This window comes from Trachemys scripta, chromosome 22, assembly GCF_013100865.1.
Source record: "Trachemys scripta elegans isolate TJP31775 chromosome 22, CAS_Tse_1.0, whole genome shotgun sequence".
NCBI lineage: Eukaryota > Metazoa > Chordata > Testudines > Emydidae > Trachemys > Trachemys scripta.
In genome coordinates, this window is record NC_048319.1 from 7,635,638 (window position 1) to 7,653,726 (window position 18,089).

Consider the following 18,089-nt stretch of genomic DNA (forward strand, 5'->3'; position numbering starts at 1 on the left):
ATTTTGATGTGGTGTCAAGACATGATTTGCATCACATTACGACAGGACTACTGTATCCCAGGAACTTTATTTACCCCTCCCCAAACAATGCTGTTAGAAAATAGGGTGACACTCAGTGATGTCCTACCGGACAAAAATAGAACTCAAGATGACATGTCTACTGTGCTCTTGACTGAACTGTAGTGTTCAGGTTTTGCAGGACTGTCTAATCAGTTATTTTATAAACATATAAAAATGTATTACTACAGGCACCAGAGAACATGGCAATAACAAATCGTTGGCCTGAACTTGAATTTCATGCCTTTTGGGAGGGTGTGTGTGTGTGTGTGTGTGTGTGTGTGTGTGTGTGTGTGTGTGTGTGTGTGTGTGTGTGTGTGTGTGTGTGTGTGAGAGAGAGAGAGAGAGAGAGAGAGAGAAAGAGAGAGAGAGAGAGAGAGAGTGTGTGTGTGTGTGTGTGTGTGTGTGTGCAACTGCAACATGCAATAGGATTAATGTGGTTGTGTCATCTTTAAATGCAAAGTGGTGCACAATAAAATACATATATAACCACTTCACAGTTAGCTGTCTCATTGCTTCTTTTCACAACAAAAGACAGGGTCCTCCTGTGAAGCACAGGGGTCTACATCCCAGCCCTGTAGCACTAATAACATGCCCAGCATGGCAGACAGCACCTGTTGGTACATGCATTACGTTCTAACTCATTCAGAGAGAGGAGCAGAGCTGGAAGGCTCTCTCCTTACTTCTAGTCACAAGGAAATCTGCTAGGAAATTCTGAAAGCATTGATACTGAAATGATAAATTACTAACATAAAGCTTAGTCATAAAAGGCAAAGAGAAGACACTGTCAAGTTTCTGGGTGAGAAACCCTTAAAACCACAGCTATTAATATTCAAGAAGTCCAAAACAACAACATGAAACAGACTTATTTCTTGAAAGCTGCCAGTGATCTCTGAAGAATCCCACTCTTCCTCCTCCCCCTCCCAACCCGCTTTCCTCCTCTTTTCTGGTATAAGTGGAAAATCCCTTTACAACCAGACTCAAAATCAAAGCAAAATGAGGAAGCCGGGGTGGGAAGGAGATAAGGAAAAAAGGGGAGGAAAATATGCAACTACTTGCTCAGGTCAGCCAGGTGCTCTCTTCTGCACTCTGTACAGACTTCAACAATAAACAAAGGAAAATCTAATTATTTAGCTGAAATTTGTAAGAAGCTTGAGGATGAGAATGCATGTAAGAAGATGGGCAAAATCAGGTGTATTTAACTTTTTCAAAAGCCCTAAGAAACTGCACTAAGTCCTGGTCTACACTGGGTGGGGGGGGTCGATCTAGAGTTACGTACCACGGTGAGTCGACTGGTGCCACTCGCTCCCATCGATTCTGCCTGCGCCTCTCATGACACTGGAGTACAGGAGTCACGGGAGAGCACTCAGGAGTCGATTTATCGTGTCTAGTCTAGATGCGATAAATCTATCCCCGCTGGATTGGTCGCTGCCCGCTGATCCAGCGGGTAGTGTAGACATACCCTAAGACACTGACACATTGCTGACAATGGTTATCAGCAGAGTGTCCCCCTGAAATTGAACTGAAAACAGACTAGCTGCTTGTCAAATTTCCTGCAATGGTGCTGAAAATTTTCTGCAATTGTCTCTTCTAAGCTAGCAGTTTTCAACACCAGAGCTAAGTGTGTGTTTAAAAATCTGCTCATCTAGAACACAGCCATTCTTCTCTCCTCTCTTCCAGTCTAAGGATCTCAGATTTGTCCCTGCCACTTATATCTAGTCTCCCATGAGACATTGGCTTTTTCAGGCCATTTATTACAAGCAGTAACTGTTAAACTCATACATGAGCCAAGTGTATAGTTTAATGCACTGCTGGCATTTTCAGGATGGAGTGACAAGAAGTACCCACTCATGCTGCGCTTTCTCCATATGCCAATATTCCACATCTTCTTATCTTCCTTGGAGCTGGAGGGAGCACTGTCTAGTTGATAGATCATGGGACTACATCACAAAACTGGGTTCTAGTCCCAGGTCTTCCACAGACTTCCTGTGCGACGTTGTCACCAAGACATTTAAACCTCTTCTGCCTCAGTTTCCCCCAAATGTAATTGGGAATAATAAGGGGGTATACACTATATGAAGATGAATCCATTCATATTTGTTACGTGCTTTAGAGTTCCTCAAAAGTCAGGTGAAGGAAAAGCTTACCAGCAGTCTGAACTGCCACAATCAATACAGCACTGACAGAGACTGCTTTAGTAGCAACAGAAAGGGCCCCTAGTGGGAAGAGCTACAGATTTCTAAGAAAAGACTTGGTTCTTCAACAGGGAGCATCAACACATATCATGTGATCTAGAGAGAAACAGATCACTCACCAGCCGCAAGCCAGGACACACACTGTGCCAAACCTTCAATATACTTTCTCCTGGACATGGTGCCTCTAAACCAAGGCTTTTAAAGCACTTTACAAAAATATTTCTCACAACAATCCTGCAAGGTTAATAAATACCACATCCACTGAATGGATGTGTAAAAAGCAGCCAGAGTGAGGTTAAGTGACCTGCCAAAACAGTGGCAAAGCTGGGGAAAACAGCCCTTGTCTTCACTCCCAGTTCCCTGATCAACAACACTTCCTCTCCTGAAGCGAAGTCTGGAACCTGTGCTGGCTCTGTGGGGATCCCAGGGACTTGTGCTAGCTCAGCCACTCAGAGATAAATCTATTCTCTCCCCTCCACCAGATGGTTTGGAGAAGAAAAAAAAAAAGTCAAATTTCTGCCCTCACTCCTGTGGCACTTGGGGATCTCACACAGCTAAAGATCAGCTTTATTTGCAGCCTCCTGGGGGGCAGTGGGGGGAAATCTAATGCCCACGAGAATGCACAAAACATTCCTTCTCACAGGAGGGGACAAAAAGTGTATTGAGTCATTCCTTTATGCAATATTTAAAAAAATATTACTCTTGTAATTATATTTTTACAAAACTAATAGCTTTGGCAAAACTACCAAGCCCTGCCAAGAAAGCTATTTGGATTGCATTCTTAGAGGGAAAAATCAATTGCTACTGTAAATGATGGCGTACCTCAGAAAGTACAGACTTAATACAGGGAAAAACTCCACTTATTTTTCAGGAGGAATAAACAACGTTAGATAACTTATTTAAAAATGCCTTCTGGAGAAACAGTTTGCTCCACTTCTGTTTAAGAACAATGTGCCCATCAGTGAACATGACTCTTACCTTCTCCCCCCTCAGACACTTTACTTCTCTCTTCTTCATCTAGGTCTGGCCCTCTTTTCAGCTCCTCCTTCATTTTGACTTCTTCCAGGGCAGTCTCCATAGCTATGACTTCCCCAAGAGACTTCTGATCCTCTGTTTTATGCCTTCTGGGTTGACTTCTTTTTCTGTGAGACCTGGAGGGGCAGAAATAACGTTTCACATAAAGAAACCGCCTTCAGTTCATAAAATGATTACTGTCTTGCAAAGGGCTCGGTATAGAAACCAAACAATCTTCCTGGGAGAGAGAACACAGGCTGGCTAACAATGGCCTATGCCAGCCGCAGGGACAGAGCAGACGTCTAAAATTGAACAGGTAAGCCTGACACAGCACAACATCTAAGATCCATTCACAGGAGCCATGAAAGACTATTAATTTGAGGAGTCCCTAAGGTTCCCCAAGAAAGTTTTCACCATTAATGTAAACTGATGCTATGTAGTTACAATAATTTTAAAGCCATATTTTTAATCTAAGCTCCTTTTGCCCACTTTCTGCAAACTTTCTATAGAAGTAGGGGGGAAAGTGTCATATTTTGTTCTCTGCCTGCACGCCACCTTTTCGTCTCTTTCTAGATGTCTGTCTGCCTCCCTACAGAAATCTGAAGGTACTCTGCAAAGGAACACAATCCAGCTAGCAAACACTCCCAGGTGCTGGGAGTTTTTAAAAAATTTTTAAAAAGCAAGGCATGGACTGCTTAGGACACTACACTAAGTCAATATAGACAGTATGACTTTTTGAGAAACTTGATACAGTAGCAGTACAATTCACGGGGCTCAAGGGTGATGGGGAAGGCTAACTAAAGAAGCACATTAGATATCAAGCATCAATTTGACACACTAAATGCCTAGTGGAGACAACACCCTTACTGAGAGCAACATGGCTTGTTGGTGAAGTCCAAGAGAGGGAAGATTGCAGATAGTGACCCTGAGCGGCTAGGGGACAGGAAACCAGGGCGTCTCTCCCGTTTAGGAGACACATTTCATTTAGTTTTTAAAATAGTATCTCAAATAGATCTCTGAACCCTGGGTCTGAGCCTAACAAAACCCTTTATCAGCAGAGACTGATTCAGAGAGCTGAGACCTTCATCATTTTGAAAGTACCAGCTTCCATATGGTGTCCCCATTCCATGCCATTGCATCTGCCACCGCAATGCCATCTACGACAACTCATCTGCCCAAGTCTCTACAGGAGCTGGAATCCAGCTTCACATCCACAGAGTCTGTCCATAAACTCAGCTGCTAATTAGATTGGGAGTAGAATGAAGTTAACAGAGCTCTTAATGAGGCAACAAATCATATAAGACAAAAAAAAAAAGCCAACCTGAGAAATAATGAATGATTAATACAGAAGAAAGTTGATCAACGAGCACAGTAATTTATAATTGCTAGACTCTAACCATATGGTCGCCCTCTAAGTATAGATGTTAACTTCACACCTGCAAGACATTCATTAGCCAGAGCATGCAGCTGAACCCAAAAGGATCACAGCTTTTCTCCTCACTAAGATCCTGAAAACATACCACCTCCTCAGACGGGAGAGAAATGAACAAAATTCTGTCAGAAGTTAAGTCTTCTGTAGCTGGTAAAGTAGAATCAAGTTTTGGAGGCTATTTGTGGTTAAGGATGTCTGCCTTTTACCCCTATTATTCACAAGCATGGCGCAAAGGCTGCAACGGGTTGTAAAGCTTTAACCTAATATCGGATGCAATAAAGGTTTCACAGTGCTCTTCTCCCTCCTGAAGCTGAAGGGATATAAGCAGGGAAGAAAAAAGACAGCACTCCCATCTGATGAAATTGTATTTCTGGAGTTACGAGTAGATGGGTTGACATTACTAGAAGAAAGAGACTATGTTACCTACCTGGACACATTTCCAATATCAGAAATGGTCAGACTGTAAATCTAGCTAAAAGGAAGCCAGGGGCAGATAATCTACACAACCACATGAAATTAAGGTGATCTTTCCATGAGAACATTACTGCTTTGTAGAGCTCACAGTGTGGAGCACATAGCTGATTATGGGGTTTGAAAACCATTTGGAAAGGATGAAAAAGCCAAAAAGATGGCATTTGCCTCTTTTGAAAAGAGATTTATTTCAATGGGATTTAAGGAGTAGTTTAAACTGAAGAGTTTGGACAAACTCTCAGAACAAGATAAACTTCACCCTGGTGAGGGAAGCAGGGGTGTTCAGGCAGAATTATTTCAATCCAGAAGTTGTAAACCTATGGAGAATATGAAGTCACTGGACCAAGTGTTCAACAGCTTGAAAAATGCATCACAGCGATTTTGGAATAATCTGGGAAGCAATGAGGAGAGTGGACACAGGTAGGTGGACCTTTTACAACAGCCCAGGTTAACTGAGGGGCTTCACTGCTAAGTAGTAAGTTCACACAGAGAAAGAAGGAAAGGAATACCACTTAGCATTCATAAAGTGCTCTATACCGATATTAAAATTCACAACACACCTGGGAAGCAAGTCTCATTTCCAATGTACACTCAAAGGTTAAGTGACCCTGCTGAAGGTCAGTAACTCAGTCACAGTCCAGAGAAGAGAACCCAAGAGTTCTGACTACCAGACCATGCTGACTTTCCTGAAGCTTATGTGGGAGAAGGAAGAGACTGAAATTATTTTAGGAAGCTCGGCTCTGAGATAGAGCAATATTTAAGAGGCCAACTACCTGTAAAATTATCCTAATTGAAGTATTTTAGGACCATCATATAAAATAGGCATTCATAGAACTTCCCCACACCACTCAGTTTTCTCTAAAGTAACAGGCCAAGTATTGTATGCAGGAAAGACACAAAGCAACAAAAGGGAATGGAAGAGTCCTGGAGGACAACACAGGGCTACACTAAAGCAGAAATAAACTCCAATTAATACAAGCAATCTCTTTCTTGCCTAGGTGCTAGTAATGCCTGGATTTAAGATAACGGACACATTTATTAGGTCTGCAAGTTTTTAAAACAGTCACTCACTCCTCAGGCTTCCTAGTGAAGACTGTCTCAGATACTGTTTTTTAAAATAAACTTAACTCTTTGTTCTAGGGTTTTAAAAAAAGTTATAGGTCTGTTGTGATTAATATTCTGCTGGTGTTATCAATTTAAATAAATTTCAGATGAAGTGGAGCCATCTCCGGAAATGCTCTAGCATTGCACAATACTAAATGAGGGGACAGAACTAGCCTGCATATTGGAGAGCAAGCATTGTGGGGAATGGAAAGGGTAGGAGAAGGAAAGCAGGAGAGCGTGCGGAAGAGAACACACACACTGGCTCTTTTGGCTTCTATCTGGGCACATGAAACCTCTATCATAATTTAATTTCCTCTTTATAAAGATTTTTCCTCTTAAAAAAACATGATCAAGGGAGAAACCATTCTCCTTCCAGTTCCCATTTGCTTCTCCTATTGGCAGCCCATTTATAAAACCTTCTAATCCAATTAAACTTTTTGGAATGCAGCTGCTGTTTATTGGCGACCCACTCTGTTGACCAATTAGCTTTAGCCACAATCAATTAACCATTATGCAAATACCATGTCAGGGCAGCATCTTCACTAGCCTAGGTTTATTCAGTATATCAGCTGCACATTCAAGAATGACAGACCAGAACTAGAATGGGACAAACAGAGCTCCCGGAAAGCTCGCCTCCTCTCTCGGAAAGCTGCACACCATTAGGAAATCAAGCGAAGGTAAAACAAAGGAGGCCTCAGAGACAGTACCTGAATATCCTCCATGCCACTGGGATCAGACATGACTCAACAGCTGATTTTACAGCTACAGGTGTTCAAGATTAAGACTGGTATTACTGAAACAACAGAGACCTAGCCAACCCAGGAAAACATCTTCAGATTTAATAAAAACAGGAGACTGTTTACCAAAGAAGGAAAATAAAATAGGGTTACTTGTGAGGGCAGATTAATGGCAGTAGATGGCAATTAGTTTGCAGAGAGAAATGATGTAAACATGAATGACGCAGCAGAGGTAGTTTGACAAAAGGACAGAGAAAGTCATTCAAGGGATTCTGGGATGTGGCTCTATGCTACAGCTACAGGGCAGAGTCAGAAAATAGAACAGGAAACGCTTCTTCCAATAAAGCAGCCTTAATTACAGCATTCCAATTACTCATCTATTCAAGGGACAAGCAAAGCAGGCAAAACCCAAAGAAAGGTAATCAAGGTCCGAGAGGGTAGTGCAGGATTGCTTTCTTGCACAGGTTGTTGAAAAACCTTCACAGTTGTAAGCTATTTTAAACTGAATCCTGAATATAAATCCAGTGTGGCAAATACAGTTGACACTGACAACCATCTAAAATCCAGTATCACAATGAGCTCAGTTCAGTCAGACATGTCGGCATTAAATGACCTGACAGGGATATTCAAAATTATGAAGGGATTTGATAGAGTGAAATGAGAAGCTGTTCCCACACTAGGAAAAAGGATTTAAAAACCCCAGGGATACTCCTAACTTCCTACTGTTGAATGTATGTTTGGAATTCAGGCCATGCTATTTCTCTTCCAGAGAAGCAAACATGGAGATAATACAGTCTCGTTGGGGCTAGAATTTGATTATATGAGCATAGTATAAATGCCTATCACCAGGGTTAGAGAATGGAGAAGTGGAACAAATGGCTAATTACCAGCTAATCTCCCACCAAAGAAAGAATGGGGCAGAACAAGGTGTGGTTCAAACATCCCTAAAGCGGTCAGACCCATTCTCTTGCTCTATGTATTTATGTTGTGGCTCATACCCATAGTATCGGAGCCTTGGGATTGGGTTCTGTTTTGTCCAGCAGCCCGTTATTGAAGAGTTCAGTATTCCCTCTATCACTGCTATAAAGTAATGTTCTTCCATTTTCAGAATGGGGACCTCAGGCAAATAGAGAAGGGAAAAGGGAAATTACATACCGGTAATTTTGTTTGTTGTCCTCTTCTTCATCTCCCATCCTACAAAACAAGATCCCAGTAGAGCAAAACATTAGAGCGCCACCTGCTAGGAAGCTAAGTCAAAAAGACTCTAAAGCACAGGAGATTTATACAGCCACGTTCCACTCCTTTTCCCTCAAATCATTTAAAAAGCACCCTAAAAACAAACAGAATTAGGAGACATATACATGCGTGTAAAAGAGCAACGGAGTATAAGTGATGGGAGGAAGTGAAGATGGGAGAAAAGGGGGCACTACAAACAACAATTACTGGTATGTAATTTTTCCCTTGTAGCATGCCCACTCTTCTCCCATCCTACCAAACAAGATTCCATACAGCAAACAGAAGTGATAAGCAGTGAGAACAAAACTTAGGCTTTATGTGACAACCAAAATCAGCCTTATAAAGTAAGGAAAGAACTAACCGCTGAGGAGTGATGGTGGTCACAGCACCATATGGTGACTCTACCTAAAACAATGGCCCTGTATACTCACCAGCAAGTTGGACCTAAATTCTGAGGCAAGGTCTCCTAGATTTTGCAGAAAACTGAAAATTCTGCACCTACTTTATTTACATTAAGGACAGAGTGCTTTTATTAAATTAAATGGGAAAAAATATAGTGCAATCAGTATAGGAACCCAAGTGTTACTTATTTTGGCTTCAGAAGGAGTGTGAAAGTGAAGTTTGGGATTGGGATTGTGAAGTAAGCACATTAGCTGATGTTTATGCTAAAATAATCACTATGATTAGCTGAAAATGAAATGTAAGTGACCATAACATTAGGTTTCAGAGTTAACACCCAATTGAGATGAACAGATCGGCTTAGCCTGAAACAATAGCTCTGCAAGGGGGGGTCTGTAGACTCATGCAGACATCACCGCATTGGTTTGCATTCAGCTCACATTTTTAAGGTTATTTTTACAACCATGAGAGATAGAAACTTTTTTTAAATTAAATCTTAGATTCTGGAGTACAGTACTCTGCCAAAGGGTGAATTACACAGCTACAGAATCACAGCCTTCCATAAATCAAGTCAACCACATCAGATGCCTCCGCCCAAGTGGTAGCATTGGCTCTAGAAATGTGTTCATGAACAGACAAAAGGGAGGCCGTATTAAGTCTTGTAATCAAGTAATGATTCTTTTAGAAGCTAAACTCGTTTTGCCAGTAGAAGCAGACAAGATTAAGACAGCTTCTAGGCTACATATAATGTCACAATATACTTCATCCCAACTATAATATGAAGCCCCATATGCAGGAGTTGCTGAGGCAAGGAACTAAATCTACATAAAAGTTCTGGAAACTAGGGATAACTTATATTTTAAGTGATTAGATGCAGATACCTAGCAGAATTTTTTTTTAAAGGCCTAAGCGGATTAGGCACCTAGCTCCCATTGAAAGTCAAAGCTAGAGAAATTTGAGAGCTTTAACTGGCCAAGTGAAGCAAGGTCTTACGCTCAACTTGATGGCACTTTGAATATTGGCTTTTGCCCCTGTGGAACCTTACATTGCAGAGTTCCACTAGAAGCACACCTCATGCTCGATTTCTGACAGCAGACTTGTACCATACTCTTTATTGTTATGAACTGAACTTCTCCATTCATAAAAAGTGTAAGCTGGGGAAAAACACAACTCCTCAAAGCTCATGGGCAGAAAATGCCCTGATGAGGAAGCGATCCACGTAAGGGTAAATTAATCCCTTTCTGGAAAAGGAGCATTACCAGGACCTCAACAAAAAACCTGGGGGATAAAGCCAGCCAACAAGGACTAGAGTCAGCACTGAGTGAAGCATGAGAAGGGACAGGGTTGCTGAACTGGAGGTCAGAAACAGAGACTAGATCTTTGCTAACTAGGCACACTTTCCACAAATGTAACCACCACCATTAAGGGAACAGGCGAGTCTTCTGTTGCTACTGAAAGCCACAGCTAGAGCTGAAAGTTCACTTGCCTCTTTTTTTGGAGACTCGGGGTGGAGGGGTGGGGAGAAAGAAAAAAAAAAGATAAAAAAAGGACAAACTATAGACTTAGGGCTGGGCTTGACTACCGGGAGATCAATTTAGCAGGTCTGGTCAAGACCCGCTAAATCGACTGCAGAGCGCTCTCCGGTTGACCCCAGGACTCCAGCTCTCCGAGAAGAGTGAGCAAAGTCAACCAGAGAGCATCTCCCAACGATGCAGCGCAGTGAAGACACCAGGGTAAGTCGAACTAAGCTACGTCGACTCCAGCTGCATTATTCACGTAGCTGGACTAGCATAACTTAGGTCGACTTATCCCGGTAGTGAAGACAAGCCCTTAAAGGTAGTTAGCAAGAAGTGAAAGGGCAGTAGGAAAGGAATCGAGGACCCCTGGGAAGTCTCCAGGGGGCTGCAATAAAAGGCAACCACACAAACATGGCAGCTAAAAGAGAAGCACAGTAACAAGCCCACAGATATATGTGACCGAGCAGCAGAGAGCAGGAAAATACAGAGGGAAAAGTGAAAGCAAGGACTATGGGGCAACACAGAGATATGGAACTTAGTTGCCTGAAAGAATAGGGCTGATGCCTCCACTCAATAAAGAGGGCTTGGATTCCCTGAACATAGTACTTTCCCACTGGATAAATAAAAGGGAACCCTGAAGGTTACACCCTTGTCTGAGAAAAAACCTTAGAATTACCCAAAGAAAATGAGAGGAGTCATGGCTCCTCGGGGCCCTTAGTCCCTGGGAGGGACAGCTAAGGACTTGTCTACACATGGAGTTGTTCCTGATTAACTCCATGTGTAGACATGCCCTGAGAAATCAGGACCCAAGATCCAATAATGGCTTGCTTGGAGGAGAGGTTTGAATCCAGAACTGCACCCTGAGGCTCTGGAGGCATCTAAGCCTTCCAGAGCTGTCCACTGGCTGCTCAGGCTGTATCAGAGGTTCAGCAACTCATTCATTTTAACCATATCCCACAGAAGAGACCAGACTGTGCCCTGAGGGGGGGCAGGCAGGGAGGGGGAAAGAGTGGGAGTCATCCACCTGTGGACTGGGAGCCTGCAACATTCATAGGGAATGCAATCTCAAACCAGTTCTCCATAAATTCTGTAAAGGTCATTTTCCTCTCTCCACTTCCTCTACTACTTTCTTTTGATAAATACAGAAACCAAACTAGACATAAAAGCAGCAAAAGGCAGAGGACTCCATGCTTCCAGAAGAGAGGGGGGAAAAAAAGACTGAGGAAAATGTGAAGGGGCCTACCTAGATATACTTTGTGTTGCTGACAGTCTTTTTTCCTCCTGCTCCCTGGTAGATGGAGATATCATACTTACTGTATGGAATCTTGTTTTTCAGGATGAGGGCCACACAAGTTTATATTTAAAAGAATATATGTTGCCATAATATTTAAAAACTGTAAAGGAGTTATGCAACCAAAAGACATAGAATAGTTCTGACTTACTTTTTTCAAGTTACTTTAGATCAGTATTTACAAGGTTTAAATTCTGGGTTCTAATTTTAAAACGACAATTTTATATTGGCAGTTTCATCAACTGGGAGAGTGAAATCCAGGACAATATTTCTGTATCACCAGAACGGTCTCAGATGGCAAAGATAGTCTCTTATTGCTAAAAATTACTCCATATGTTAGGGAAGACACTTTTGCATTGCATTAATTTAGTTTTGGTTAAAAAGTGTCAGATTGACTGAAATCCTCCATCCGCAAAGTAGGTACTGCATGGACAGATACAGCACATACACCTCTACCCCGATAGAACGCTGTCCTCAGGAGCCAAAAAACCTTACCGCATTATAGGTGAAACCGCGTTATATCGAACTTGCTTTGATCCACCAGAGTGCGCAGCCCCGCACCCCCGGAGCACTGCTTTACCGCGTTATATCCGAATTCGTGTTATATCGGGTTGCGTTATATCAGGGTAGAGGTGTGTTTCATCACACGACCCTGCCAATGAGCTTCAATCTTTGACCCTTCTGATGAAACTATAAGAGGGCCAGTGGAGATGTGGGCATCTGTCCAAAGGGAAAAGACTAAGCAAAACTAAGAATCAGGGTTGTCTTGGAGAAAGGATTTTTATATATACACGCACCAGGCAGAATTTTTTAAAAAAATAATTTTGACAGATAATATCAATGTTCATTTTTAAGCATTTTTTCTATTTTATCAATTTAAATGTTCCGTTGTGAGAGATATTGGTGGGTTCAGGAAACTATTTAATGATCATAAGCATTGAGGTTCAAAAAGTTAAAGCTTTATAACCATTAACACAAAAATTGCCAACATAATAGGTCAAAATATGTAAAGTAAATATCCTTAAATCAAACTTAAGGCAAAGCAAGAAGAACGTGGCTATCTGTAGATTTTGATAATCATCAGTGGAAATATTTTTTGTTGGTTTGTGTGTGCACGGTGAAATCGAGGGCTACCAACATTCACCAATAAAAGTCGAATCCTTCCAAGGCTATCTATATGTGCCAATACTAATAGTTCTCTGAATTTCTCTAGTGTCCTTCAGCTAAGGTCCTTCACAAACATTAAGCCTAACCCTGGAAAGCAAAGTAGTATTACATCATTTCACATGTGGAAAACCAAGCCCAGAGTTACGTAACTTGCCCAAAATGTCACAGTGAGCTAGAAACAGAACCCAGGAGTACTGACTCCCGGGCCCCAGATGTACACACTAGAATACAATTGCTCTCAAGTTTAAAGAAGCTAAAATAAGGTAATCAAATCTCATTATTCAGAGCTTAAGTTGCCTGCAAAAGTCAGGAAGCAATTTCTCCCCATATCTATGTTTGTATTCATACTGTACTGATCACTGAGATGGGCTATATGCACCACTGCAGAGTGGACCAGGTGAATTATGGGTTTAATATGGCTTTGTCTAAGAGATGCCAGTACTGGCTACCACTGGAGGACAAGATACTGGACTCTGGACTGTTTGTAAACCCTTCTTCTCACTTGCCTATAAATTCCTCCCTGGAAATATCAGTGCACTGAGCCACATGTCCCAAGCAGGACCTTTTTGACAACACTTGCCCTACACAAAAGCCAGCTGCTTTAGGGCTCTTATATCAGTGATTAATGCAGTACAAATGCCTAGATAAATGGGAACCCATGAGCCCTAGGAATTTTGAACCCCATATGAACTTTTCTGGTTAGAGATGGGAAATCGAAATTTTAACCCCAGCACCAGAGCCTGTACCGCCAAGACTGCACAGCAGCTCCTCAGGCAGGGGTTGGTAGCTATCCCTCAGACAGACAGAGAAGCCCCAAATACTCTAGTCACTACAACTAGGAGCGTCTAGTGGACGCCATCCCCTCCTTACCTGCGGAGCAGCTTAGCTTTCAGCTCAGGCTTTGTCTCATTCCAGGCATCCAGCTCTGGGCTGGTCAGAGCTGTGGGTTTCATGTGGTCCAGAACAGCACCATCTTTCCCTTGTTTCCATAAGTCATAACGTTCCGGCTGTAGAACCCTCACAAAAACATCCATGGAAATCTTCACCATGTCTTTGCGGCAAGTGCACTGCAAAAGAATTCCAGACACCATGATCAGTCCAGTGCCTCTGCCAGCGTGCCCAGCTCCGAGGAATTTTCCCCTCACAACCCCTCCAGACTTTCCCCCTCCCAAAGCAGGTTAATACTTTGCATATCTACTTTATAACTCCCACAGCTGATATCAGGGGTGTCTAGATGTGAGAATATTTGGTGAAAACCTTGGCGAATGAATTACTCCATCAGCCCTTAGAACAGATAAGGCAAAGGCAGAGACTGTGCCAGCTCCCCATGCAGCCCTGCCAGTATCCCTCATCCTTGATCTGGTGAAACTTGAAGAGGGCATTTGAGACCTCAGCCCCCAATTAATCCTTTTCCTGTCCTCTGAGGCTGCTGACAAATTTGCCAATTAGTGGCAACTAAGGTAATGGGATGCTGGTCTACTGAAATTGATTGAGGCCATCAGTCAGATGGTAAGAAACTTTGGTTACTACAGACCCGGGCAGGGTTTGACCTGAAAGCTCGGAGACGAAAGATTCTAGATCCCCATTATCCAATCGCCTGTGCGCACGTAACTAATACAAATAACCCCTCAGGACAACATTTCCTAACTGAAAGAAGGCCTCAAAGGAACAAAAGCCCAACCTGGTGCCACACTGTACCTGTTAAATCTTACATTCCTAAATCAAGAGGTCTGGTTTGGAAAGGACTGTGCACAGCAAGTGGTAGCATTCAGAATCAAGCCCTGTTCACTGCCGGCAGAGGAGCATAGCTTGGATGTGAGGAGCAGCATTGTCCAGCTGTCCCCATCTACCAAAAGTTAACTAGGGTTACCATATCTCAAAAATAAAAAAAGAGGACCCTCCACGGGCCCTGGCCCTGCCCATTTCCCCACCCCTAGCCCTGCCCCAACTCCGCCCCTTCCCCACCCTAACTCAGCCCCCTCCTCCCTTCCACTCCCAGCCAGGGGGAAAGGGCTGCCCCAGTGCTACTGGCTTCAGGGTTTGCCGGGCAGCCCCCAGACCCTGCGCCCTCAGACCCTGCGCTTCCCCAGCGCAGCTGGAGCCCGGGAGGGGAAGCACCCAGCCGGGGGCGCAGGGTCTGGAGGCTGCCCAGCAAACCGTGAAGCCGGTAGCGCTTGGGCTTTGGGCAGCCCCTATGCCTCTGGACCCTGCGCCCCTAGCCAGGCACTTCCCCTCCCGGGCTCCGGCGGCGCAGGGTCCGGAGGCACAGGGGCTGCCCGAAGCCAGTAGCGCTCGGGCAGCCCGGCTCTTAAACAGAGCCGAAGAGTCGGGGAGGAGCAGAGCCGCCATTTTCCCGGACATGTTCGGCTTTTTGGCAATTTCCCCCCGGACGGGGGTTTGACTGCCGAAAAGCCGGACATGTCCGGGAAAAAGAGGACGTATGGTAACCCTAAGTTAACTGACTAGTTGGCAGGAGTTGGAGGGGGGCAGGGACGGGGCATGCGCTGATCCCTCTGGATGCAGCTAGTAACCAAGAGGCCTGCTTGGCAATCAGGTCATTGAAACAGCTATGCCCACACAAAAACGACTCGAATAAAAATACAGATGTGTATCAAGTAGAGTGGTCAACCAACAGCCTGCAGGGAAAACCTGACTGCTATTAATTTTGTCTGAGTTTGATTGCACTTCAACCAAGAGAATACATTTATCCACATGTTAAGGAAATGATTTTCAACAGATGCTTAAAAAGTGATTTATTACTCCTAAACAGTTGTCACGATAATTATTAGATTCCCAGGAGTGGGATGGTAACAGTTAAACTGTTAGAACTGAACATCAGAGACCGAGGCTTGGCTGTGTCCACACACAGCCTCTGGAGGTCTACAGCACTGAAGGTCTACAGCAGTAGACTGGAGGTCTACAGCACTGAAAAATGATCTGTGCTACTGCAGCTTCAGAAGAGAGTGGTACATGTAATTGCAGGGGATGCCGAGGGGGAAAAGAGCTGAGCAGATGGGAAGTAAGGAAAAGGCTAAACAGCAATAACTGTTTGACATTTAGAGGAAGCATCTTCTAGATCAGGGAACAATTTATACCATTTTGGGGGCTACCAAAACAGCATTAAAATTGACCTGTGGACCTATAAATACACATTTAGTACTGTATGCAGCTGTGCAAGAGACTAGACACAAATGTATTTTAGGTGGACAGATTTTCACCATGCCAACCTATATAAGTCATGTACGAGACTATCCATACCCCTCACAGAGAGCGTTTTCTGCCCCCAGCACTGAAGCACCAGAGCATATATGCCTCCTTGTCAATTGCTAGCAGATCAGGGGAATGCAGAGCTTCACAAAAACCAACTTATCCCCCCAAGTAAGTTGTGCTTACTCCTTTTCTGGTGCTCTGAAGCAGATAGCACCCTACTAGCTGGGCTCTCAGATAACCACAAACTCTTGTCTTGTTTTGCACTCACGCTGGATTTCCATTCTGCTTTGTAGTCAGAGGATGATGTAATTAGAGCCATTTTCCAGGACTATATTTTTAAAGCTGTTTCACACCCACACATACCCTTTCCAAGCCATCCGCTTACATTTCTATCACTTTCTCAGCAGAAATTCACTAAATTAGACAGCGTATGGCTGTGTTCCTCCCCTTTCTTCTCTCATTTATTACCAACAGCATTAAAATATTTATGGCCCTGAATGTGAAGCAGTAGAGAGACGAAAGGTTCTCTGCAGAGCTCCCTGCTGTCCCAGTTCCTCAGCCAGAGGATTCCCCCCCCCCCTCCTTCTTGTTTTTCATTTCATAAGGAGTGCTAGTCACCTTCTGCTCTGCAACGAAGCACTGACTTGGGGAGCAGTAATAACCTGACTGTACTGAGCGGGAGGGAATATTTATGGCCAGACAATTTCCAGCAAACTCAATTCATTTAATGAAAAACAGTGCAGGAAAGAAAGGCTTGGAATGTAATTTGGCCAAGGAGCTGCCAGAACACAGATGGTGCCCCATGCTTCAGATTCCGGGCTGGGCAGAAGCTTTCCCCAGTGTCTCCATCAATAGTGGCTTAAGGGATTTGTATCGAGCGGCTTTTCAACTACTTTCCCTTAAGTAATTAAAAAAGGCACCTGTGTGCTCCTATGAGGGGGAACTTGAAGCCGCACCCTGCAGAGCAGATCACCAGTTGGTCCTAGAGATTGGCCCCTTTCCCCTTTGCAAAGGGCTAATCCAGACAAAAAGTTGTACAGACAAGGAACATCCCCTTTCCTGCATCTGCCTTGGTACCAGCATGTGTTCAGCACACTAAGGTCATCTCCCTTCAGGGAATACAGGGCAAATATCCAGCCAGATGAGGCTAAGTATCCTGAATGCAACTATGAAAGCCAAAACAGGTAACACTAACTCCCACAAGGCAGGGGCTGCAAGCCCCAAAGGCTCAATGTACAAAGATTGCCAGGAATTCACACACTCGGCTATTTCAGGTCCAATTGTTATTCTGGGAAGTGACACTCCAGGCTGCAGTCTCCCTGGCTTAACCTCCGCAATCCTCTACAATGCCACAAGTCTGCAGCAGCCAAGCTCCCTGCCTTCTGCACAAATGTAACATGATGTATGTTTATATTTCAATTTTAATTTTATTTTATTGCTTTCACACTAGCGAGCATGAATAATTTACACACAGCGTCTCTCCTCTGGGGCCTCTTCCAGCCTGTGCAATGATATTTCCTCAGCCACAGCAATTATGTCATATTCATGGTCCCACAAAGGCCAAACAATTCTTCCCCTCACCCCCTTCCCTCTGCCACAGCAGTGTAATCCTGCTTCAACCAGCAAGTACTCTCAATGCAACTGCAAACTGGGGGTTGTAGAGGTGCATTTAAAGCCAGTCTCCTGCATGAGCTGTTTTTGCAGTTGAAACAGGACAAAGAAAGCACGTATTCTTCAGTTTTCCTGTTTAGATAACTCACCCAATTCTAAATATTTTGCCCCACCTCCACACCTTCTTAGCAATATTTGCAAAAATGGAGTGATGGGTAAGTATCTAGATGTGGCTACAAATGCTAGAATTCTTGAAGGTGAGTCACACACACACACACACACACACACACACACACACACACACACAAACACTCTCTCACCCCATTTATCCTTCTTCGGCCAATTTGCAAATAGGGACAGAAAGCTCTCTGAAAGGGAGTTTAGCTGTGCCGTGAGTTTCTAATGGAAAAATTAGGAACAAAGGGGGGGGGGGCAATTAAAGGAGGTTTGAAAGGTTCTCTCAAGTACTGGGAACTCCGGGGACCTATTGTGTTTCAACCATTGTATAAAATGGTAAGAGACGAGGACAAAAGAGTAATTGGTGCCCCCTGAATGACTTGTACTGCAGGAGCACTGATTCTACTCTATAGCTATTCCCCTTTATGATGTATTCAAGTATAAAAATGGTGACTACATTAAGGAGCCAGG

At 43.6% G+C, this 18,089-nt stretch overlaps 1 protein-coding gene across 3 annotated transcripts in view; it reads right to left on the reverse strand.

Annotated features, from left to right (window-relative positions):
- The window catches only part of KDM4B (lysine demethylase 4B), a 160,311-nt gene that overhangs the window by 36,090 nt on the left and 106,132 nt on the right, over positions 1-18,089 (reverse strand). For all 3 annotated transcript variants that reach the window (XM_034755557.1, XM_034755558.1, XM_034755559.1), the window contains exons 8-10: positions 13,491-13,687; positions 8,166-8,204; positions 3,231-3,403 (exon numbers count right to left, since the gene is read on the reverse strand). In XM_034755557.1, coding sequence (XP_034611448.1) covers positions 3,231-3,403; positions 8,166-8,204; positions 13,491-13,687 — 409 coding nt within the window. The remainder of the gene's footprint in view (positions 1-3,230; positions 3,404-8,165; positions 8,205-13,490; positions 13,688-18,089) is intronic.